The sequence below is a fragment of the Piliocolobus tephrosceles genome, chromosome 7 (genome assembly GCF_002776525.5).
Source record: "Piliocolobus tephrosceles isolate RC106 chromosome 7, ASM277652v3, whole genome shotgun sequence".
In the NCBI taxonomy this organism is placed as follows: Eukaryota; Metazoa; Chordata; class Mammalia; order Primates; family Cercopithecidae; genus Piliocolobus; species Piliocolobus tephrosceles.
Window position 1 is genome coordinate 24737153 of NC_045440.1, and position 25749 is coordinate 24762901.

Below are 25749 nucleotides of genomic sequence, written 5' to 3' on the forward strand. Positions count from 1 at the left end.
GATCCAACTTTGCCGCTCCCCCGAGCTCGCGCTGTAGCCGCGGGGGGCGTGGGCAGGGAGGGGAGAAGCGGGGTCAGGGGGAGGGACCGGGAGGGTGGGTCGCCGGCTAGCCAGCCCTCCTTCCTTTCTGTGCACCTTGCGGTGGGCGGCGAGCGGCAGCCGCGGCAGCAGCTAGGGGGCTTGTGCACACAGCAAAGGAGAGTTAGGGACTGGCAGACGGACGGACGGACGGCGAGGACCCTCCCTGAGCCCCCGAGCCATGGCCGAGAGAAAGCAATCCGGGAAGGCGGCAGAGGACGAAGAGGTCCCTGCCTTTTTTAAAAACCTGGGCTCCGGGAGCCCCAAACCGCGGCAGAAATTCTGTGGCATGTTCTGCCCGGTGGAAGGGTCCTCGGAGAACAAGACCATCGACTTCGACTCGCTGTCGGTGGGCCGGGGCTCCGGGCAGGTGGTGGCTCAGCAGCGGGACGTCGCCCACTTGGGTCCGGACCCGCAGCCGCCGTACTCGCGGCAGGGCCCGCGCGCCGGCGGGGAGCCATCTGTTGAATCGAGCCGGAAGGTGGAGATCCGGAGGGCCTCGGGCAAGGAAGCCCTGCAGAACATCTACGACCAGGTCGGTGTGGGGGTGGGGGGTGGAGACGGAGGACGGGGCGAGGGGATCGCCCCTCCCTCGCCTCTCTGAGCCCGGCTCGCCCGCCTTCATGCCCCGCCCTGTACCTCGCCTCCCGCATCTGCACGCGCACCCCGCCCTACCCGCCCCTTCTCCGCGCAGGGTGCGGCGAGGCTCGGGCTGGGCGGTGGGCGACCGTGAGCCCACAAAGGCTGCCCGAGTCTCCTTGAGCTTGGGAGGTTGGGGGTGGGCATAGGGGATGGGCTGATCCCTTGCTGGGGCGGGCGGTGGTCGCCTGGGAGAGGATTGGCCAAGGTTCCATTCTTCTGAAAACCTCCCGGGCGGCTTCCGATGGCAGCTGCGACTGGGTGCCCCACCCTTTTTTTGAGGCGGCTCGGAGCGTGCGGTGGAGGCTTTGCGTGAAGGCCCGCGGCTCCCGGGTGGTCGGGAGGGACGGGGGTTCCGACGGCCTCTCCCCGCAGCCTCGGTCGGCGCCTTCTGCGCTCACGTACTGAGCTCTGAGGCCAGGACCATGGTCAGCGCCCCCCGGACTGCCTCAGAGCACCGCACCGCCCTTGACTCCTGCTCGCAGCTTGAGAAGAGCCAGGGAGGCCGTGGAGTCGCCCGAGGAAACCGAGACTCTCCTAAATAGCCTATGTGGGGAACAAAGTTCCAATAAGTGTCTCAGCCAGGGTTTCACAGAGCTCTCCCCAAACCGCTATGTGGGAGGCGCTTTAGGAACCGGGGAACTAAGTGGATTATGTTCAAAGGGTCAAAACGACAAGAAAAGGGGGAAAACCCCTCGCATTCGAAATAGACTATCGAAGAAGACTAAACCCCTCTTCCTGTGTTAATGGGGGAAACAAAGGCCATTTTGGTCACTCTTGATTTTAAAAAATGTTTGTCACTTTCTGACAAATATGAACAGTGAGCATTTTCAGCGCAGTAATAATCTCACACCACAATTCTCTCTTTATCTGAGTGATCCTTACACTAGTGTAATTCTTTTCCACAGTCTTAATTTCTTAACTGATAATTTACAATGCAAAATGTTTTAACGCGTTTTCTGTTTCTCTCCCATATCTGGTGGTAAAAATGAGAAGTCAATCAATGAATGATTATTGATTGAATACCTATCGTGCGCCTTGCCTTGTAGGGCAGGGGGAAGGTTAGTTATACAAAGTGCAAGCGGTTTCTTCTTCTCAGAAGGCTTCCAGAGTAGTTGGGAGTGGTCTATACATATTCAGTGAGGGATCCCACAAGCATTTACATTTGTGTACTTACAGTGACAGCCTTCGAGAACAATGCAGAGTTGGTGATGATGGTTGGGGCATGATGTGACTGTTTGCTGATGTGACATAGAGTTTTGACTTTTGTAGGGTCAAGTCTAGGAAATATAAGCCATTTGCTGTCATTTGTAAAAGGTGACACAACTAATAATTTATATCCACCCCCAGCCCTGCCCTCTAATTTGTTCATATAAGGGAGTGTCTCATATCCATATTTCACTATGAGTCAACCAGAACCTAAACCCAAAAAACTTACTTTGTTCCAAGTGATCAGACAATTGAAGTAAAAGTTTCTAATAATTTAGCTTATACTGAAAGCTGAGTGTGTGTGAAACACTTCCCTATGTGAATACATTGGGTGAGCGCCAAAATCATACAGCATCATGGTTGAGTGAGTAGCCTCATGCATGGTGAGTTGTGCTGGTGATTCTAATGTCCTAGATGAAGCAGTAAAAGCAACTGGAGAATAAAGAAGAGATCATGTAGAAAATGGCAGATCAGAGGATAGGGGTTGAAAGTGGCCACCCCTATCATGATAACAGTGAATTGAAATTCAAGTTTGAAAGGCATAGTTTCATCGGGTTGAATAACACTTCTTTTTTCTTGGCCATTTGGAAGCCTAGATGTTTGAAATTCTAAATTGTAAATCTAAGGCACACAGAGTGGGAGATTTGAAGAGAAAAATACGCAAACAAACCGCCAGGCAATTTTAGATTGCAATCCACGTTGGCTTCAGTTGCCCAGTTATTAGTAACAGAGGGCAATTCTAGCTTGGCCTTTCTGCAGCACCTTCCCCTGAATTTTCATGTTTAATCTTGCCTTATCATATAAGGCCTATTCAATGAGATTTTGTCATTCATGACTAAGAGGATTTATCTGGATCAGTACTTGCAATGTTTCAATATTTCATGTCTGTACAAAAGGGGAAAGGCTGTGGCTATGCATGTGTTTATATTTATAACAACAGTGACTTCTGAAAAGCTCAACTGGCCCACCATTTTGACTGAGTTGAGTTGTCATTAGTTAGTTTTCAATGAATGAGCCAGGTGAGTGCCAGCATCTCCATGCATTCTAATTGGAAGCCCTGGAGCAGAGAAAGGTGGGGGAGATTGAGAGTGGGTGGATCCTGGGACCCTGACTCACACCATCCCTCCTCTCTTGCAGCTTTATTTGTGTGTTATTAATGTATGGTCAGACGTGGCTTTGCTCAGCTGTTGCACTAAGAGGCCTGCTGTTCCCCTAGCAAGGCTTTGGGAAGGGAGAGAACAGGCTTCCTTGACCCACATGCCACATGGCTCATGGAAGATTAGAGATGTTGGACATGTGCGTTTGCAGGAACTAAATGAAATTATGTTCAGAGTGTGAGCCAGACAGCACCAGAAAGCGATGGGTGTGGCTTGACTTGGCATGTCAAATTTTGGCAGAGAGAAAGAGCTGGTATAGTGATTGTGAATGAGGAAAGCGTCTATCCTGTTATTCTCTTTTCCCTGTAAGTCCACTTTGGGCTGCAGTGAGGTTACATTGATCACCACTGTGAAAGACTCTGAACCTCTTGGAAGAGAGAGAAGAAGGGCATCTCTGTTGGCCCAATCCTCCCTTGTCAGTGCCCAGGGGTCCTTCAGCCTCTTCCCTTCCTCCTAGGAACTCCCTCCATTTCACCCCAGACACAGTGTAGCGAGAACCAGTGGCTCCACCTGGGATACTGGACCATAAGAATGCTTTCCAAAGGGGCCTCTAGGCCCTTTTCCCAGCAGCAAACAACCTATGCAGGCTGGGGTGACAGGGAGTGATTCTCTTCCTCTCCAGGGCAGGTGCCACTGAGTGAACTGCACAGTGCTGCTGAGCTTGACAACGTCACTGAGTCTGTGAAGTGCTTTCTGGTGCTCCCTTCCATCTGGGTCCCCAACCCTTTTCCCTGTGTTGAGTCTCTTCTGGCCCTGGGAGCCTAGTGCTGTGCTGCCCTCTAACTGTTCAACATCATCCCCACTCCATTCCCCATAGGATGCGCCTTCTAGACCTTTCTTCTTCCAAAGGACAACAGGTTCTAAAATCATTCTTTGGCCGCCCTTCTCCCATTCAGAATTCTTAACTTGCATTAATCTTAGTTAAAGAGAAATTCCAATGATTAAAGCCATCTGCTCCTCAGGCGAATGACTGATACCCAAGTTGTCCCCAGAGATCCGTGGTTTGGTAACAGACTAGACTGTTAAACAAAACGAATGCATAGTTAGTGGGGTGTGTGGTGGAGATTTGGAATAAAGACAATACCTTGATACTTTACAGGTCATATTTGGTTCAAAATAGGAGATATGAGCATTTGTGTGTTCAGGATTCCAAAAGACCTAAGACCCACCTGGGTTCAAAAGGAGGAAAGTAGAGGTGGGGAGTACTCGGAGAGGGGAAGGAAATGATGAAAATCCATACTTATTGCTTGCTCTTGATTTCCCAGCTGATTATTTAACTAATCATATAATTAGTTAAATTAAAAAATAATTTTTACATAACCTAAAATTTGCCACCTTAATCATTTTTAAGTGTACAGTCCAGTGGTGTTAAGTGTATTCACATTGTTGTGCAACAAATCTCCAGAACTTTTTCATCCCCCCAAGCTGAAGCTCTGTACCCATTAAACACCAGCTTCTCATTCCACCTCTTCCCAGCCCCTGGCAACCACCATTCTCTTTTCTGTCTCTGCCAGCTTGACTACTCTAGATTCCTCATATAAGTGAAATGACACTGTTTATGTTCTTTGCGACTGGCTTATTTCACTTAGCATAATGCCCTTAAGGTTCATCTATGTTGTAACATGTGACAGAATTTCCTTCCTTTTTATGGCTGAATAATATTTCTATAATTAGTTAAATTATAACAAGTCTTTAATGATTTAAAAAGTTGTTGCTCAATTAATTGGCCTGCAATAATTAATTGTGGGAGGAAGGAAGAAGGATTAGATTTGGGATGAAATAGGCCCCCAGGTCTGGGGCCTACAACCTAACCAGAGGAAAACTCCTGCCAGCTAACCAGCATCTACCATCTTTCCCCTTGGAGCTCAAGGATGGAGAGGAGAACTGCTGTCATTGAACCCCAGTGACAACTTCTGGCCATGACCTTTGCATGGTTGCATATGCAGTGTTGCGTGGTTCACAAACTCATGGCTCTGTACCATGGAAATCAAGGTGAGGCTGGGGAGTTTTTCTAGCCTGGTAAAGACAGGCCACATATTCCAGGGTCCTTTGGTGCAAGCATCCCTCTCTACTTTCTTGAGCAAGAAGGGGAAGTCAGAATTGATTATGGATTCAAATGCATACCCTCATTGAATGTCAGAACTTGCAAGAGACCTAATGATTGTTTAATTACCTCATTCTAGAAGTGATGAAAGTGATGTCCTGAAAACTACTTCGTTCCTTGGAGCCCAGGTGATATTCCCAGGACTGGGATAGAGGTCTCTTGTTTTCAGTCCCACTGTAGTCCTCTACCAGTAAAGCTGTGTTATTTATGTAGCACTATATAACTCTAGAATGTGCTTTTAAATTCTAGATTCTACGTTTTAGAATGTTTAGAGTATATTGTTCTATTAATAAAACCTTGCCCCAACACTGTCTGATACAGGCATTATTTATTTTCTGTAGATAAGGAAACTGAGATTTAGTGATATTTACTTGCCTAATTCCTAAGGTCTTGCTATTTAGTAAGTATGTAAACTAGGATTTGAACTAATATTTCCTAATCTAGTATCATATTTCTTCCACTAGTCAATTCTGTGGCTCAGTTACACTGCCAGAGATATGTAGTAAACATAAGGGTACAATTTAATTTTGCAGGAAAATATTTTACATCCCATTAAACTCCGTATTTTCTATGGGGTAAGTCCTGTGTTAAATGCTTTGTGTGGACTATTTTATTAATTCTAAGATGACTCTACCAAGCAAGTGTTACTCTTATTCTTATTTTGCAAATGAAATATATAAAGGTAAATGCAACTTGTAAAATGATATGGTTTGGCTGTGTCTCCACCCAAATCTAATCTTGAATTGTACTCCCATAATTCCCACATGTTGTGGGAGGGATCCGATGAGAGATAATTGAATCATGGGGGCGGTTTCCCCCATACTGTTCTCATTGTAGTGAGTAAGTCTCACAAGATCTGATGGTTTTGTAAGAGTTTTCCCCTTTTGCTTGGTTCTCATTCTCTCTTGCCTGCTGCCATGTAAGACATGCATTTCACCACCTGCCGTGATTGTGAGGCCTCCCCAGCCATGTGCAACAGTGAGTCCATTACACCTCTTTTTCTTAATAAATTACCCAGTCTCAAGTATGTCTTTATTAGCAGGATAAGAACAGACTAATACATAAAGCAACTTACTAATGAAAAGCCAGAGGCAGGGCTTGAACCCCAGGGATATGTGACTAGAGAGCTTTTTATATATCACTCTGATATATACTGATTTGCTTTTGATATTAATTATTTTTTCTCATTTTATCTCCAAAGAATGTATTATTGCGAAAAAGTTCTGAATGCCTGTTTTGTTGTTGTTGTTGTTGTTGTTTTGTTTTGTTTTGTTTTTCAGTGTACTCTTTGGAGCCATTTATAAAATGGACTGTTGATTTGTCTTTACGAATGTGCCCTAAACTGCTGACATTCTGTCTATCATTTTTTAAAACACAAGAAATGTCTTCAAATATCCCTGGGACACAAGTCAACTGTGACAGTATGAATGACATGCTTTTCTAAGATTAGAAATTAGAGCAATGTGATGAGAGTGTAATTTTTCTACTTGATGTAAATCATTGTCTTAGTCAGGCTGTGATAACAAATTACCATGACCAGGTGGCTTGAACAAGAAACATTTATTTCTCATGGTTCTGGAGGTTGGGAAGTCCAAGATCAATACGCTGGCAGATCTGGTATCTGGTGAGGGCCCACTTTATGGTTTCCAGATTGCCGTCTTCTCCTTGTGTTCTTACGTGGTGGAAGGGGCCAAGGGAGCTTTCTGGGGTCTCTTTTATAAGGTCACTAGTCCTGTTTATGAGGGCTCCACCCTCATGGCCTACGCACCTTGCAAAGGCCCTACCTGCTAATACCATTCCATTGGGGGTTAGGATTTCAACATAGGAATTTTGGAGAGGGGAACACAAACACAAAGTCCATAACAATCATGAAATACAAGCAAATGAAACTAATGAAAAGTCATCAATAAAAGCATTGGCAGGTAGGACTGACGGACACTTGATTTAGTCGGTTGCAGCTGGTGGTAACCTAGTACCATAGGTACTGCACACAAATACTGTCTTGTGTGCAAGTGCCTGGTCTTAAAGGTGGTTTGTGTTTGTTTTTGAGAAAACACAGATAAACTGCGTGGGCTCTGATTCTGACGGCATCCTGCAGAAAGCACTGAGTAAAGCCAGCTGGTAGTACTGGCTCTGCCATTGACTGGCCATGTGACCTGCACAGTCATCTAACCTCAGTGGTCATTGTGTTGTCCTAGGAATCTCTAATGCTCTTTCTATCCATTTCCACTGAAGGCTCTGAAAGAAAGTTATGCTGCCCATGGCTGGTTTTTTTTTTTTTTTTTTTTTTTTTATAATTGAGACAAAATTCACATAACATAAGATTCTCGTTTTGGCCGCTTTGAAGTGAACAGTTTAGTGGCTTTTACTGCATTCACAATGTTACATAACCATTTATGTTTAATTCTTTCTTTTGGATGAAAATGAAAGCTTTTCATCCAAAAGAAAGCTTGTACCACTAAGCGGTCACTTTCTTTTTCCCACTCCCCCCAGGCCCTAGCAATCACTAATCTGCTTTCTGCTTTTTTTTCTGAGTGGATTTGCCTGTTCTGGACATTTCGTAGACATGGAACCATACAGTACATGGCCTTTTGTGTCTGGTTTTTTTTTTTTTTTTCACTTAGTATAATGTTTTCAAGGTTCATCTATGTTGTAACATGTATGAGTACTTCCTTCCTTTTCAGGACCAAATAATGTTCCATTGTTCTGTATGTATCCTATTCATTAGTTTTTCCAGTTAGTTGATGGACATTTGGTTTGTTTCCACCTTTTGGCTATTAGGAATAATATTGCTATTAACATTTTTTTACAAGTTTTTGTTTAAACATATGTTTTCAAGGCCTGGCACCGTGGCTCATGCCTGTGATCCCAGCCAAGGTGGGCGGATCACTTGAGGTCAGGAGTTCGAGATCAGCCTAGCCAACATGGGGAAACCCCATCTCTACCGAAAATATGAAAATTAGCCGGGCACGGTGGCATAAGCCTGTAATCCCAGCTATTCAGGAGACTGAGGCATGAGAATCGCTTGAACCCGGGAGCCGAGGTTGCAGTGAGCCAAGATCACGCCACTGCACTCCAGCCTGGGCAATAGAGTGAGACTGTCTCAAAACAAACAAACAAACAAACAAACAATTTTCAGTTTTCTTGTGTTCTGCCTAGGAGTAGAATTGCTGGTCATGTAATAACTCTATGTTTAGCTCTTTGAGGAACTTCCACACTCTTTCTATAGAAGCTGCACCATTCTACATTCCCACCAGCAGCATTTGAAGGTTCCAACTTCCGCACATCCTGGCCAACACTTGTTATTTTCCTTATTTTGGTTATAACCATCAGGTGGGTGGGAATTGGTATCTCATTGTGGCTTTAATTTGCATTCCCTAATAACTAACAACGATGAGCCTCTTTTCTCATGCTTTTTTGGCCATTTGTGTGTCTTCCCTGGAGAAATGTCTATTCAAATCTTTGTCCATTTTTTTCAGCTGGGTTATTTGTCATATTGTCAAATTGTATGAATTATTTATGTATTCTAGATACTAGGCCCTTATCACATCTATGGTTTGCAGATATTTTCTGCCATTCTGTGGATTATCTTTTTACTTTTTTGATGGTATACAAAAGTTTTAAATTTTGATGAAATCCAATTTATCTATTTTTTTCTTTTGTTGCTTATGCTTTTGGTATTATACTGTTCCCGGCTGTTCATAAAACTGCTGGATCATCTGAAATCTAGCAAAGGAGTTCCAGTACCTAATTTCCTAGAATCATATTCATGTAGCTAAATCCTTGGGGAGGTTTGAAATTCATTTAGAATAGCATTTGTAGTAGCTCAGTATTCTTGAGCGTTTTGTGCACTGAATAAGCCTTGTTCTTCTATCTAAAGATCTTGTTCATATTTTAAAAACTCCTTCTTTGTGTGTGCATATATACGAATGTATACAGACATATGGGTATATATATATATATATATATATATATAAATTTTTAATAAAGTTTTGAATTTGCTTTCTAATCCAATGATTTGGGAGTGGCAGGGATGGTGTTGAGGAAGGCAGCAACCAACAAACTGAGTTTTAAACTAATACATTTAAACTAATAAATTTATTTTAAACTAATAAACTAATAAAATAAAGGAGTTCAATTAAAAAACTATATTGTAATAGCATACACATAACATAAAATTTACTATCTTAACGATTTTAAATGTACAGTTCGGTATTGTTAAGTATAGTCACATTTTTGTGCAACCAGTCATCAGAATAATTTTCATTTTGCAAAACTGAAACTTTGTACCCACGAAGCAACAACTCTTCATTCCCCTCTCCTCCCAGCCCCTGGCAGTCACCTTTCTACTTTGTGTCTCTGTTGATTTGACTACTTTAGGAACGTCATGTAAGTGGAAGCAGAGTATGTGTCTTTTTTTGACGAGTTTATTTCACTTAGCATAATGTCCCCAAAGTTTGTTCATGCTGTAGCATGTGTCAGAATTTCTTTACTTTTTTTTTCTTCTTTTTTTCCTTAAGAGACAGGGTCTTGCTCTCTCACCCAGGCTGGAGTGCAGTGATGCCATCATAGTCCACTGTAACCTCGAACTCCTGGGCTCAAGCAATCCTCCTGTCTCAGCCTCCCAAAGCACTGGGATTACAGGCATAAGCCACTGCCCCTGGCCCAGAATTTCCTTTCTTTTTAAGGCTGAATTTAAAAAACAAGACTGAAGATATTCTATTGTATGTTTAGACCACATTTTGTTTATTTGTGCATTTATTCATCAGTGAACAATTGGGTTGTCCATCTTTTAGCTCTTGTGTTATTCATCAGTGAACAATTGGGTTGTCCATCTTTTAGCTCTTGTGAATAATGTTGCTATGGACATGGCTATGCAAATTTCTACTTGGGACCTTGCTTTCAAGTGTTTTGAGTGTGTACACGGAAGTGGAATTGCCAGATAATCTGATAACTATTTAATTTTTAAAGGAAACTACTATACAGTTTTCCACAGTTGTTACACCATTTTACATTCCCAACAACAGTACTCAAGGTTTCCAGTGTCTGCACATCCTTGCCCATACTTATTTTTTGGTAGGTTTCTTGTTTGTTTGGATAGGCATCATCCTACTGGATGTGAGATGGTGTCTCATTGTGGTTTTGTTGAGCCTCTTTTCACAAAGGAGTATGTTCTTTGCTGAACAGACATTCTGATTTCAGTTTGTATTTTGCTCTTTTTTAAAGAAATAATAACAAAAGTACCATGTTTATTGTAGATGGCCTTCATAAACAAATTTTTGAAAAGAAAAATCATCCATAGTCTTACTATGTAAAAATAACCAGAGATAGTATTTTGTTGCATTATATTTTCCAGGCTTCAAATTTCCATTAAAAATGAATGAGGGCCGAGCGTGGTCACTCACACCTGTAATCTCAGCACTGTGGGAGGTCGAGGTGGGTGGATCACCTGAGGTCAGGAGTTCGAGATCAGCCTGGCCAACATGGCAAAACCCTGTCTCTACTAAACATACAAAAATTAGCCGAGCATGCATGGTGGCGCGCGCACCTGTAATCCCAGCTACTTGGGAGGCTGAGGCAGGAGAAGCGCTTGAACCTGGGAGGTGGAGGTTGTAGTGAACTGAACTGAGATTGCACCACTGAACTCCAGCCTGGGCGACAGAGCGAGACTCCGTCTCAAAAAAAAAAAAAAAAAGAGAGAGAGAGAGAAAATTACTGTTTTGCAATATTCCTGACATCACTAGATATGACAGTTCTTGGTGCTATTTCCCAAGTTTAGAGGTGTTGTTTGATGGTTTTCCTATCTGTGTTCATATTTCAGACTGTGATTTGTAAAAATTACATGTTAAAAATGTATTCATTTTAATGTCATCTGCTACATATTTTTTCTTAGTTTTCCTTTAATTTTTAAATGGCTTTGATCTCTTGACATGCAAATTTAAAATTTACAAGTTGATCCATCTTTTCTGACATATTTTTTGTCTTTATAGTCTTTCTGACTTTAAGATTATATAATTATTTACCTGTGCTTTCTCCTAAAATCTTTTTGAGTTTCATGAGTTTTTAAAATAGTTTTTTGGGTTGTTTTTGAGACAGGGTTTTACTCCGTCATCCAGGCTGGGGTGCAGTGGCATCATCATAAGCTCACTGCAGCCTCGACCTCCTAGGCTCAAGCAATCCTCCCACCTCAGCCTCCTGAGTAGCTGGGACTACAGGCGCATGCCACCATGGCTGGCATGTTTTCGTAGAGATGGGATCTCACTATGTTGCCCAGGCTGGTCTTGAACTCCAGGGCTCAAGAGATCCTCTTGCCTTTGTCTCCCAAAGTACTGGGATTACAGGTATTAGTCACCATGCTCAGCCTGAATTTCATGTTTATTTACATTGTAATCTGACAATTAAGTTTTGTCTTTAACTTGAAGTAACATATAAGTTAATTTTTCAAGTAGATGGTTTTTCCAATGGCATTTATTGAACAATTAATGTTTTTTCCACTTTTTTTTAATATACTGAACCTCTTATATACACCAGGATCAGTTTTTTAGCTTTCTATTCTGTTTCATTGATTCAGTTTACTAAATCCACGGTGGTTCGATACTGCTTTAGTTACTGTAGCTCTGTAATATCTTTACTTTTCATTTTCCCCATCACTCAAATGTGCTTTCCATTACATATTTTTAGTTACAGAAACCTGATACGATTTTGTAACCAGAATTATTAAATGTATATATTGAGTTATTTTAAGACACATTTATTTATAAAATAGTAAGTCTTTCTATTTAAGTTTATATTATGTCTTACCTCTTATTCAGATATTTGGTTTTATTTCTGTGACATTTCTTGTTAGATTTATTTCTAGATGTTTTGTTACTATAATGAATGGGAAATTTCCCTGTTATATTTTGTAGTTTATGTTCTGGGAGACTCTGGGGTTTATTTTATTTTATTTTTTTGAGATGGAGTCTTGCTCCATCACCCAGGCTGGATTGCAGTGGCATGATCTCCGCCCACTGCAACCTCCGCCTCCCAGGTTCAAGCGATTCTCCTGCCTCAGCCTCTCGAGTAGCTGGGATTACAAGCGCGTGCCACCACGCCCGGCTAATTTTTTGTATTTTTAGTAGAGACGGGGTTTCACTGCGTTAGCCAGGATTGTCTCCATCTCCTGACCTCATGGTCCGCCCACGTTGGCCTCCGAAAGAGCTGGGATGACAGGCGTGAGCCACCGCACCAACTCTGGGATTTTATATTAATTAGCAATAGGTCATGTTATTGAACTCACTCGTGGCTCTAATAGTTTTCCATTGATTCTTTTTAGACAGTTTTATTATCTGTGGCTAATAATAGTCTTGTGCATTTTTTGCCAATGGCTTTATTCATTATTTCTCTTCCTTGTCTGATCACATTTACTATAACTTCTAGAACCATGGTGGTAATATTAGAGTTCCCTGTTTGATTTCTGACTTTGATGAAAAGGCCTCTTTTGTCATTGTTTGAAAGCGATGCTCTCTATCATGTTAAAGAATCATCTTTTAATTGCTACTTGAGCATATTGTCAATGTCCTTCAGTGAGTGACCACCAGGAACACACCTGTAGTTGAACCAGTTGGGTTTGTGCCTTGTTGCAGTGACCCCCCTTGGTGTGTTCCATGGGGGATCTATGGGGCGCCTCTGTCCAAGGGTGTGAGAAGGATCTGGGCTTTGGTTGGGTGATTTTGGAGGCCCAAGGAAGTGAGGGTGCCCTCTGGGTTGGGTGATAGCAGAAAGTGGGGACAATCCTATGACTGGGCATCTCAGTGTGTCTTCTGCAGAGCGGGGCAGATGAGACTGAGGCTAACGCTGTAGTTGACAAAGAAGCAGTGATCACTGCTATTAGTTACAGTGGGGGAGTTTGGCATTTTGTGGCTTGAACCAGTGTTCAGATTTTATTAAATATGACTGGGGAGTGGGCTAGTTCTGTCTTGGTCCATCCTGGACAAGAGTGGCCTGGCTGCTGCTGACGGGCCATGAACTCATTTCTGTTCAACAGGAGAATGCCCAACCCTTGCTGTGAGTGGCAGATCAGCTCTTGGTGACTTTTTTGTTTCTCAATATGCTGTTAAAATCAGGGATTGATGTGATAAGTTATATTGTCTGGTGTTTTATTTTTGTTTTAGAGATACCTTCCTACCCTCCATTGAAGATGCTAAATATTTTCCTGAAAGTTTTTTTTTTTAAAGGATGATCTCTCCTATTCCTTACTGTGTAGTAATTTTTCATAAGCTTAATTTTTTTCCTTTGTATTTATTTTCAATTCAGATGAAATCCCTTTGGAATCCATGTTTTTGGCAGAGAAGTGTGTAAATTGTCTTTGGCCCTACTCCAATGACATATATTGGTCATTTCAAGCACCAGGTCCTTGTCCAATTCTTCTTTTCTGGTGCAGAGGTTTCAGGTTTGGGTTTTTACAGGCACCTTTCAAAAATTAATTGGGAGGCGGTTGCCAACTTTTTATGTTGCCAAATAAGGACCTTAAAAATTATCACAATATTATTTTGTAAAATAAATAACATCTTAACACTGACATCATAAAGGGAAATTAATCCCAGAATTAAAAAATATGTACAATTTGGGCTTTATAAAAAACTAAATGTATGGTTCTTATTTGTCTATTTTTTTTTTTGATGGAGTCTGGCTCTGTTACCCAGGCTGGAGTGTAGTGTAGTGGTGGGATCTGGGCTCACTGCAACCTCTGCTTCCCAGGCTCAAGCAAGTCTCGTGCCTCAGCCTCCCGAGTAGCTGGGATTACAGGCGTGCAACACAGCACCCCACTAATTTTTGTAGTTTTTAGTAGAGATAAGGTTTTACCATGTTGGCCAGGCTTGTATTGAACTCCTGGCCTCAACTGATGCACCTGCCTCGACCTCCCGAAGTGCTGAGATTACAGGCATGAGCCTCCGCGCCCGGTGTCTCATTGTGACCCAGATTTGTGAACACTGCCTCAGACAACCTAGCATCCGCTGCTAGAGCAGCACTGGTGAGGTGGCACCTCTGCCTCTCCTGGTCTGCCCCGTATCCCACTTCCTGCACAGTCCCTTTCCAGGAGCTGTGACTTCTGTTGAAGAGAGAAACAGGGCCCCTGGCAGACCAGTATGTGTAATTGTTTCAAAATGCACCTGGGATCAGGTATGGTGAGACACACAGATATGTAAATGACTGTCATAAAGAAAGAAATGGGCTGGGCACAGTGGTTCACACCTGTAATCCCAGCACTTTTGGAGGCTGAGGCGGGTGGATCCCGAGGTCAAGAGATCAAGACCATTGGCCAACATGGTGAAACCCTGTCTCTACTAAAATTACAAAAATTAGCTGGGCATGGTGACCTGCGCCTGTAGTCGCAGCTACTCAGGAGACTGAGGCAGGAGAATCACTTGAACCCAGGAGGCGGAGGGTGCAGTGAGCCGAGATCGCACCACTGCACTCTAGACTGGCAACTAAGTGAGACTCCATCGAAAAAGAAAAAAAAGAAGGAAATGAATACTCACAGATCCCTGGAAACAGGAGGCACTGAACACAGTGCAGCACCACTCGGGAAGCACCACATTGGCCAGGAGGCAGAGGGAGCCAGGGGAATAGGTGGCCAAGAGCCCTTATTGTGGTTTCTGGGAAGGAATAGGAGAGGAGGGGTAAACAGGTTTATTAGGGTGGCTAGTTTGGATAATGTTGATGGGCCCTGGAGCATAGTGCCTGTCCCCAAATGTCTGGTTCCTGACCCTGGGGTGATTAGGGTAGGTGGATATTGGCCCTAAGTTTAAGAGTTCCTGAAGGAGGAGGATGGAGTGTGAGCTCTGGATTAGTTGGTTTGCATATGAAAGACATGCCACCAGGAGAGTCATTGTATCATCTCTAGGAATTGCTTAGCTTGGGAGGTGCAGTCTCTCCAGGGTCCGCAAGGCCCCAGATGTCAAAGCATCAGAAAAACAGAATAGAAAGGCATGATTCATATGGCACTACTGGCTGGCAATAGTAGGCCTAAGATCAGTATAAGATTCTGGCCTTAGGTTGTCTGTTGGTCTAAGTTTTACAAAACTGTTGGGCATGTTCCTGTTTGTATGATCTTCATTAATATTTTAGTTGGAGTGTTGTACATGGAGCGGCTGGCCAAATTACTTTTTCATTTATATTTATAAATTTAGAGACAGGATCTCTCTGTCTCCCAGGCTGCAGTGCAGTGGTGTGATCATAGCTCACTGCAGCCTTGAACTCCTGGGCTCATGTGATTTTCTTGAGTAGCTGGGACTATACGTGTGTGCCACCACATCCGGCTCGTTTTTAAATTTTTTTGTAGAGACAGTGTCTCATTTTGCTGCCCAGGCTGGTCTCAAACTCCGGGGCTCAAGGGATCCTCTTGCCTCAGCCTACCAAAGGGCTGGGATTAGGCATGAGCCACTGTGCTGCCTGTAATTTTTCTTTTAAAAACTTGATGCATATTCAGAGTTATAGTCACATCACTAAAACCAATGGAGTCCAAAACTGTCCATTCAACTGCTGGATTTTTAAATTTTAATTTAAATTTATTTTTTATTTTTTTTATTTTTTTAGGAATGAATTAAATGTCTTACAGGGCATATGATTATGACAAAGCTGGTAATGAAGATGGCTAGAAAAGAATTAACTGGGGCCAGGTGCGGTGGCTCACGCCTGTAATCCCAGCACTTTGGGAGGCAGAGGAGAGGGGATCACCTGAAGTCAGGAGTTTGAGACCTGCCTGGCTAACATGGTGAAACCTCGTTTCTACCACAAATACAAAAAAAATTAGTTGGCCATAGTGGCCTGTGCCTGTAATCCCAGCTTCTTGGAAGGCCGAGGCAGAAGAATCGCTTGAACCTGGAAGGTGGAGGCTGCAGTGAGCCAAGATCATGCCATTGCACTCCAGCTTGGGCAACAAGAGCGAAACTCCCTCTAAAAAAAAAAAAAAATTAACTGAAAAGGAAAAAAAACAACTACCATCTACAACTCTGTTCACTAATCTCCTCCAATTTCAGTGACAGAATTAGCAAAGCAGGATTTCCAAGTAGGGTCAGCTTTACCTTCTTCCCATGAGATCATCCTGTAACACTGAGCATTGTAATCACTGTGTTGTCTTGGCTCTCTTAGCTTCATCATAGCACACCAGCAAATGGATATCTTTGCCATGTTATTTCCTGTGATGACATTCTGTTGGTCTGTGACATTTTGGTCACATCTTAATTGGATGTGGACTTTGAAATTGTCATGAGGCATTGAGGAATTAAGTCTGCATGAAGTTACCCAGGCTTAGAACCAGAGAGAGAAATGTGCAGACGTTCTACAAATTCCTCAATTTCCATTAGGACTCTGGACTGTTTTTAGGACCCTTTAAAAATTTTAACATGATCACCAGTAAAAATTTTAACATGATCACCAGTTGTCCTTCCTTCTGGCCATTTAGTTAGGTAAGAAGATGTACTTCTGTGAGGAAACCATTCCAATGCTGTGTTTCAAACTTAATTCTTGAGATGTCCTGGAATGTCACTGGAGAATCCGGTGTGCAAAAGATTAGGATGAGTTTCCCCAGTTATAGTGAGTTTTTTGTGGTATACCAGATGGTGGCTTTAGCAAATCACCTGTTTCTTTTAGATTTGCTTCCTCATTTGCAAAGTGGGTATCATGACCTGTTCCCTCTTATACACTAGGTCTAGACAGGGAGGTCTTGTTACTGAATGACTTCCCAGTTAGATGTGGTGGCTCAGGCCTGTGGTCCCAGCTACACAGGAGGCTGAGGTGGGACGATGGTTTGAGCTCAGGAGTTTGAGGCCGTAGTGAGCCCTGATTGTGCCACTGCACTCCAGCCTGGGTGACAGAGCAAGACCTCATCTCAAAAACAAAAACAAAAACAAACAAACAAAAAACAAAAAAAGTGATGAGGAAGCTCAACCATTAGGACCTAAGCACCTCCCCAAAGCCCCCACCTCTTAACACTATTGCACTGGGGATTAGGTTTCCAACACATGAATTTTGGGGGACACATTCAGACCGTAGGAAGGACAGAAAACAAAATAAGGAAATAGCAGAGGAAATCGAGGAGACCCACAATGGAGGTCTGAAGAGAACACAGGGGCATTAATTCCTGTGGAATGGCAGCTTGGGGGCTCATGGAAGTTCCCACAGGCCCAGCAGTAACACTCCTGGGTATGTAGAGATCACCTCTCAACCTCTGCAACCAGCTGCAAGTGAGATCAGAAGAGATTTGGGGGCTGGATATAGAGATAGGGTGCCATTGGCAAGGAGGTGGTGTCTGAAGCCATGAAGTGGATGAGATCAGTCAGGGAGAATGTGTAAGGTGGTAGAAAGAACACAGATGTTGGAGCCATCTAGAACTGGGGTGAGTCATTTATTCTGGGCCTTGGGTATAATTGATCTGGGCTCCGGTACCACATAAGACAAATAGAGAGAACCTCTGTTCCACAGTATTGTTCAGACTGGCCCAGAGGACTGGTGAAAGTAGAGGGTCTGGTATTAGCAGGTGCTTAATAAAGGGTGATTTTATATTAATGAATATTTAAAAGTCAAGCTAGGGAAGGGAGACAAGGGCATTTCAAGAGGTACAGGATGGTCAACAGTATTAAAGGCAGAAAAAAAAATGAAATAGTATGAAACCTGAAAGGACACCACTAGTTGGGCTTAGGTGTTGGTCTTGGTGGGAGCAGGCTTGATGGCGGGTGAGTGGCAGCTGCTGTGCTGTGAGGTTGGGAGAGTGGTGGGTACTTGAGGAAACTCACCTTGGTGTCCTTTGGGAAGACAGGTGGTTTGCCAGGGATATGGGTACAGGGAGGGCACTTGTGCCTTCTGAAGTTCTTTTGCTTTTGGTAAGATGTGGAAGCCATGATCATGTTTGTGTACAGAGAGGAAGGCCCCAGAAGGGAGAGCAGGACTGATAGAGATAGGAGGCAGGTGTGGTTCCCTGACAGGAAAGGAGGGACTGGCTTCAAGTACAGAGGAGGACACAGTTGCTGGAGGATGATCAGGGCTTTCTCTTGTGGCAGGAAACTTCTGTGAACCCAGGGATGAGGTCAGGGTTGGATTTGAGGGACTTTACGTCTGGTGGAGTTAATTTTTAGGTAAAATAACAGGGGCAGAGTTTATTCCAAGGGCAGGTGTTACCAGGGTCGACTTCAGGAGAGGAATGAGCTTTGGTACAAGTATTTACTATTGAAATATTTTTCACATACCACAAAATTTGCCCCTTTAAAGTGTATAATTCAAATGGCTTTTAGGATATTCACAAGATGTGCACTCATTATCATTGTCCACTTTCAGAACATTTGCATCATCCCCAAAAGAAACCCAGTAAACAGTCACTATCCATTTCCTCCACCCCAGCCTCTGACAACCACTGATCTGCTTTCTGTCTGTATGGATTTGCCTATTTTCACATTTTATATACATGGAAACATATACTATGTGGTCTTTTGTGACTGGCTTCTTTCCCTCAGCACAATGTTTTCCAGGTTCATTGGTGTTGTAACATGTATCAGTACTTTGCTCATTTTCGTGGTGAATGAGGTTCCATTGTATGGATATAATACCTGTTTTTTAATTCTTCCATCAGTTGACAGGTAGTTGGGTTGTTCCCACTTTTTAGCTATTATGAATAACGCTGCTATGAATATTCATGGTAGAGTCTGTGTGGACATATGTTTTCATTTCTCTTAGTTATATACCAAGGAGTAAAATTGGTGGCTTATTTGGTAACTCTAACTTTTTGAGGAACTGCCAAGCTATTTCCCAAAGTGGCTGCACTACTTTACATTCCCATCAGCAGTGTGTGAGAGTTAGTGAATGAGGTTTCCAACCTCACCACATCCTTGTCAACACTTGTTATTGTCTGTCTTTTTGATTCCAGCCATCCTACTGGGTGTGAGTCAGTATCTTTTGTGGCATTGGTTTGTATTTCCCTGATGACTTCATGCCATTGAGCATCTTTTCCTGTGCTTATGTCGTTTGTATCTCTTCTTTGGAGAACTGTCTATTCCAATTCTTTACCCATTTTTAAGTTGGAATATTTGCCATTTTGTTGTTGAGCTGTAAGAGTTCTTTATATATTCTGGATACTACATCCTTAATGTATATTTTTTTTCTCCTGCTCTGTGGATTGTTTTTTCATTTTCCTGATAGTGTCCTTGATGTATGAATGGTTTTAATTTTCGACAAAGTGTAACTTACCTATCTTTTCTTTTGTTGCTTGTACTTTTGGTGTCCTGGTTAAGAGCGTATTTCCTAATCCAAGGTCACAAAGACTTATCCCTGTGTTTTCTCCTGGATGTTTCATAGTTTTTGCTTTTACATGTAGATTTTGGATCCATTTTGAGTTAATTTTTCTGTGTGGTATGAGGTAGGGGTCCAACTTCATTATTTTGCCTGTGGATGTCCAGTTGTACCAGCTCCATTTATTGATTAGCAAAAGCGTTTTAGGAGATGGCAAGAAACTAGAGACAAAACATTGCCACACAGCATTAGAGAAGCCACTGGTGCCAAAAAGGCTGCATCGGGAGTGAAGTCAGTGACCACAGCTGTCAAATGTTCTCAGGTGAAGAGGTTAAGAGGACTCCTGGAGATCCCAGATGGAGAAAGGATGGTGGAAGAACTGAGGCTTGCAGGAAGTGAGGTGCTGCTGAGGTGGCAGGGACTGATGGGGGTACCCAGTGACAGCCTAGTGACAAGAGGGTCTTAATTAATGCAACTGAAAAGCAGGCATGGTGAAAATGAGTAACCGTGTGGGAGGAGAGGAATGGAAGAGTTTAGGAGTTAGGAAGTGGGAAGAAGCTGGGAAGTCCATGGGCTTTGAAGGTCCAAGGAATGAAATGGTAGTGGGCTGTTAAGGATATTGAAGATCTTAGGAACAGAGGAGTTCAACGAGCTAGCAACAAGGCTGGTTATTGGAATTGTTAGTGACTGTATTAGGAACTATATTAGGAACTATATGCTACTAGTGTATATACCTTCCTAGATACCAGATACCATGCTAAGTCATTTATATGGACTATTTCACATAATTCTTTTCTGATTTTTGAGATAGAGTCTTGCTCTGTCATCCATGCCGGAGTGTAGTGGTGTGATCTTGGCTCCAAGGAGCTTGCATCTCCTAGGCTCAAGCGATCCTCCCACCTTGGCCTTCCAAGTAGCTAGGACTACAGGGGCATGCCACCACACTTGTCTACATTTTGTAGTAATGTTTTCCACACTGGTCTCGAACTCCTGGGCTCAAATGATGCCCCCCCCCCTTACTCTCCCAAAATGCTGGGATTATGGGCATGAGCCACCATGCCCTGCCCCTCATTTACTTCTTACAGGATTTCCGAGATAAAAATGTGAACTCTAGAGCCAGTTACCACTGCTAACAGCTGTGTGACTGTGTGGCCTTAGTCAACGTACTTACTTTTTCTACGTAGGGCTGCCACTTTTATCAAATGAAAATATAGGACACACTGTATTTTTTATTTTTATTTATTATTATTATTATTGAAGACAGGGTCTCGCTCTCATCCAAGCTGGAGTGCAGTGGCGCAATCATAGCTTACGGCAACCTTGAACTCCTGGGCTCAAAGTTATCCTCCTTCCTTAGACTCGTAATTAGCTAGGACTACAGGCATGGGCCACCACACCAGGCTAATTTTTATTATTATGTTTTGTTGAGATGGGGTCTATGTTGTCCATGCTGGTCTCTAATTCCTGGCCTCAAGTAATCTTCCCACCTCAGCCTCCCAAAGCACTGGAATTATAGGCATGAGCCACCACACCCATCCCAAATCTTGTATTTCATCTAGCTACAGCATTTCTATGACTATTTCCTCATCACTTAAATTAGGGTTAGAACAGTATCTACATCATCATGTGTCTTAGTCCAAGCTGCTATAACAAATTGGCATAGATTGGGTGACTTAAACAACAACTATTTATTTCTCACAGTTCTGGAGGATGGCAGTCTGAGATCAGGGTGCCAGCACGATTGGGTTCTGTTGAAGGACTTCTTCCACGTCGCAGACTTTGTACTTCTTTTCTCCTTGCGTGGTAGAAGGAGTGTGAATTAGCTCTTTGTTCTCTTCTCACAGGGGAACTAACTGCAGTGTGAGGGCCCCACCCTCATGACCTGATCATCTCCCAAAGACCCTACCTCCGGATACCATCACAATAGAGATTAGATTTGGCCATGTGAATTTTAGGGGGACATGAAAATCCAGTCCATAACATGAGGATTGTTTAGGGGACTTAAATATGTCCTACATATAAAGTTTTGGAGTACGGACTGGCACATAAGAAAAACCCAACTAGAGGTTTTCCATAGAGGTCATACTCTGGTGTTGCATGACCTTTTTCTGCTCTATTTGAAACCTGAATTCATTTCACAGAATGTAAGTGCAGAGATTGCAGTGGGAACAAAAAACAGAAAAGCATGTTATGTTTGGGCCCATTTATACAAAACGGAATGCATATATATGTATATATATATAATTTTTTTTTTTTTTTAGTGTAGGGAGCATGTGCAACAGTGTTATTAACTGGGATGCAAACTAGTTATCTACTTAGATGAGCTGGTCAAGATGATATTGTTAATTTGCTCACATTGCTTTGAAATGAATGTGCCAGGACATAGTGCAGTATATTCTGTGGCAACAACAGGAACTTCCTGTTAACACACAGTGGTGTTATTGTTACAATTGTAACAAATTATTGTAAAGTATTGTTACAAATTAATACAACTTTCTTCCCATCAAAATTATAAGCTCTCTATGGGTTGTGTGTGTGTGTGTGTGTGTGTGTGTGTTTGAGATGGGGTCTCACTCTGTCACCCAGGCTGGAGTGCAGTGGTATGATCATGGCTCACCACAACCCCAACCTCCCAGGCTCAGGTGATCCTCCAGCCTCAGCCTCCCAAGTGACTGGGACTACAGGTATATGCCACCATGCCCAGCTAATTATTGTATCTTTTTCCCTTTTTTTTTTTTTTAGAGACAGGGTCTCGCTAAGTTGCCCAGACTAGAACTCCTGGGCTCAAGCAATCCCCCTGCCTCAATCTCCCAAAGGGCTACGATTACAGGTGTGAGCCAATGCACCCAACCTTAATTTTTGTATTTTTGGTATAGATGAGGTTTCATCATATTGCCCAGGCTCGTCTCAAACTCCTGGGCTCAAGCACTCCTCTGATCTCAGCCTCCCAAAGTGCTGTGATTACAGGCATGAGCCACTGTGTTTGGCTTATAATATGTTTTTTAAAAAGTAAATTATAGGCCAGGCATGGTTGCTCACACCTATAATCCCAGCACTTTGGGAGGCCAAGGCGGGTGGATCACCTGAGGTCAGGAGTTCAAGACCAGCCTGGTCAACATGGTGAAACACCATCTCTACTAAAAATACAAAAATTAGTGAGGCGTGGTGGCACACACCTTATAATCCCAGCTGAGAAGGGAGAATTGCCTGAACCCAGGAGGCGGAGGTTGCAGTGAGCCGAGATTATGCCACTGCACTCCAGCTTGGGCAACAGAGACTCCATCTCAAAAACAAACAAACAAAACTGTAAATTATTAGGTGGGCATGACATGAATAGTGAATTTATGAAAGGGAATAAATTGTGTTTGAATGAAGAGGAATCTGTAAGTAAGTCTTAAGGAAGCATAACAGCGACAAAAGAGAGACATTTGCAAATTATAGAGAAATAATGAAGGGCAAGATTCTGAATTGCAGCTGCATTGATGGGAAAGGCAGTGAGAGAATGGGGAGGACGATGCAAATGAGCTACATCTTGACTCGGCCACCAAGGGGACTCTATTTGGGAATAGGTGAGAAAATGTCTACTGAATCTGACACTTCCTTCCCAACTGACAGGTATATAAATGAAGGTTATGGTAAATAATAAGGATGTTTTTTAGTAGAAAGTCTTAAATATTTGATTTTCTGATGAGTGGCTTAAATAGATTGGTTTATGGCTAAATTAATGTCAAAGGGCCATAAGAAGTACAAGTAATTCCTACAGAGTTGGTTAGGTAATATTATTACTGCCATTATCATTATTACTGCCTAAATATTTGGATAATGAAATCAAAGTCAAATGTTCTGGGAGAAGCTGAGGAATGGCTGTGACTCTCCATGTTCCTATTTAGTGGAGCCTATTCTGGGCAGGCTGCCTTTGCTTGTTGCAAAATCAAGACAAGCTCAGGAGCTGCAGGATGATTCAGCATGGGGTCCCAAACTCCAGTCATTTGCTAGTTTTTGTCATATCTACCTAGAACGTTTGCTATTATTTATCTAATATTGTGTAGAAAAAAATAGCTTGTGCTTTTAAAGCTTTTCAAAAACTATCTTTTGGAGAAATTTAACATATAAAGAAAAGTTACAAATATGTTGCAGAATTTTGGTATACCTTTCACCTAGTTTCCTTAATTATTGGCATTTTACTGCATTGACCTTACTCTCATTCTCTCTTCTCACACACACACACACAAACATACACACACACACAACTGTATATTTTTTCTCATTCATTTGAGAGTAAGTTGCAGATATAATGCCCCATTTCCCCTTAATACTTCAGTGTATATTTCACAAAAGACAAGATTACTTTTCCTCATGACCAAAGTGAAACCATCAAAATCAGAAAATTAACATTGATATAATACTACCTTCTAATCCCCAGACTTTGTTGAAATTTCACCAATTTTCCAATAACATTCTTTAGTAGGTCCAACATTCAAGTCAGGATTATCATTTACTTGTCATGCATTTTTTTCCTTCTATCTGGAAGAGTTCATCTTTCCTTGGCTCATATAATCTTAACACTTAATGAAAACTACAGGCCGGTTATTTTGTAGACTGCCTCTCAGTTTGGAATCATCTGGTGTTGCTTCATGATTTATACATTTTTGTCATGACTATGTCTGAAGCAATGCTGGATCTTCTGGGAGAATCCTATCATGAGGTGCAGGATGTCAATTTATCCCATTACTTGTCATCTTAACTCTGGTCACTTGATAAAGGAGGTAGCTATCAGATCGATTCACTATAATGTCAATTAAGAAAATTTTATACTTATTGAGGAGGAGTGATGTCAGCAAGATGGTGGACTAGGAGGCACCAGTGCTTATCTCCCCAACAAAAACAATGAACAAACAGCTACATGCCAATGAAAATAGTTCTGGGAGAGCTCTGGAATATAATAAAGGAACTATAGTAACCCAGTGGAGCATGAAAACTGAGGATGACCACACAGAAAAGTGTAGGAAGCATTTTAACCCATGCTCCCTCTCCCTCAGTCTGGTATAGGTAGGTGCCAAGAAGGATCCCTTGGCATGACCTCTCCCTGTGGGGGAAAAAGGGAGCAGGAGGACCCCAGTGGTCCTCATCACTGCCAAGGAACACTAACAGCTTTCTCCACCGAAGACTCCCACAGTCTTCAATGATGTTGAGCCCATGTAATGACGCTTCCTAGAGTCTGCAAAGCTGTTCCTGCCTTGAGGAAGGAGCTGCTATTATGTTTCCACAGAAGTAAGAACCACCACTGTGTCCTGCCCTCCTACAGGGCCAAAGCCACTACCTCCTTCCCACAATCACATGCATGCTCCAGACCCCAGCTCCATGGCTACTATGCATGTTCCCATGCCTCAGACACCAGGACAATCACTGCAGTGAGCATATTTACATGCCAGACCTGTTACAAAGAGGAATTCTCTTGGGCATGACGTCCCCCACTGAGATAAAAGAAGACCACTGGGCCCCAGTAGCCTTTAACACCAAGGACCCCAACAACCCTCACCACAGCAACAGCCGTCTGCAACCTTGGCCACTAAGGACCACTATAGTATCCAACAATGTTTTTCAGTCCTTGCTCCCCTCCATCCCTCCCCCTTCTAGTAGTTCCCAGTGTCTATTGTTCCCATCTTTATGTCCACGTGTACGCAGTGTTTAGCTCCCACTAATAAGTGAGAACACACAGAATTTTGTTTTCTCTTTCTGTGTTATATTGCTTAACTACCTCTACTTTATTTATTTATTTATTTTTTTTGAGAAGGAGTCTTGCTCTGTCACCCAGGCTGGAGTCCAGTGGCACAATCTCAGCTCACTGCAAGCTCCGCCTCCTGGGTTCACACCATTCTCCTGCCTCAGCCTCCCCAGTAGCTGGGACTACAAACACCTGTCACCATGCTGGGCTAATTTTTTTGTGTGTTTTTAGTAAAGACGGGGTTTCACCATGTTAGTCAGGATGGTCTCGATCTCCTGACCTCGTGACCTGCCTGCCTCGGCCTCCCAAAGTGCTGGGATTACAGGCATGAGCCACTGCGCCTGGCCAACTACCTCTACTTTTAACATATTTTGGGCATTAGGACTTGCTTAGCCTTTAATACACAGCAATATTAACTAAAATGCACATATAGAACAATGGTTAGACAATCTGAACTAATTTAGCTTATGGGCACAGAACCCTTCTCTCTGCGTGCTTCCTTCTCCCCCTGCCCACCACCACCCAGTGAACAGTCAGCATCAAAACATCCAGTTTCACAATTCCCTTCCCAAATG

The 25749-nt window shown here is 42.9% G+C and overlaps 1 protein-coding gene across 1 annotated transcript in view; it reads left to right on the forward strand.

Annotated features, from left to right (window-relative positions):
- The first annotated feature begins 259 nt into the window (after positions 1 to 259).
- DPYSL2 (dihydropyrimidinase like 2) overlaps positions 260 to 25749 on the forward strand; it is a 145663-nt gene continuing 120173 nt past the window's right edge. Inside the window, exon 1 of the mRNA XM_023216770.2 lies at positions 260 to 613. Within this exon, the coding sequence (XP_023072538.2) occupies positions 260 to 613 (354 nt within the window). The remainder of the gene's footprint in view (positions 614 to 25749) is intronic.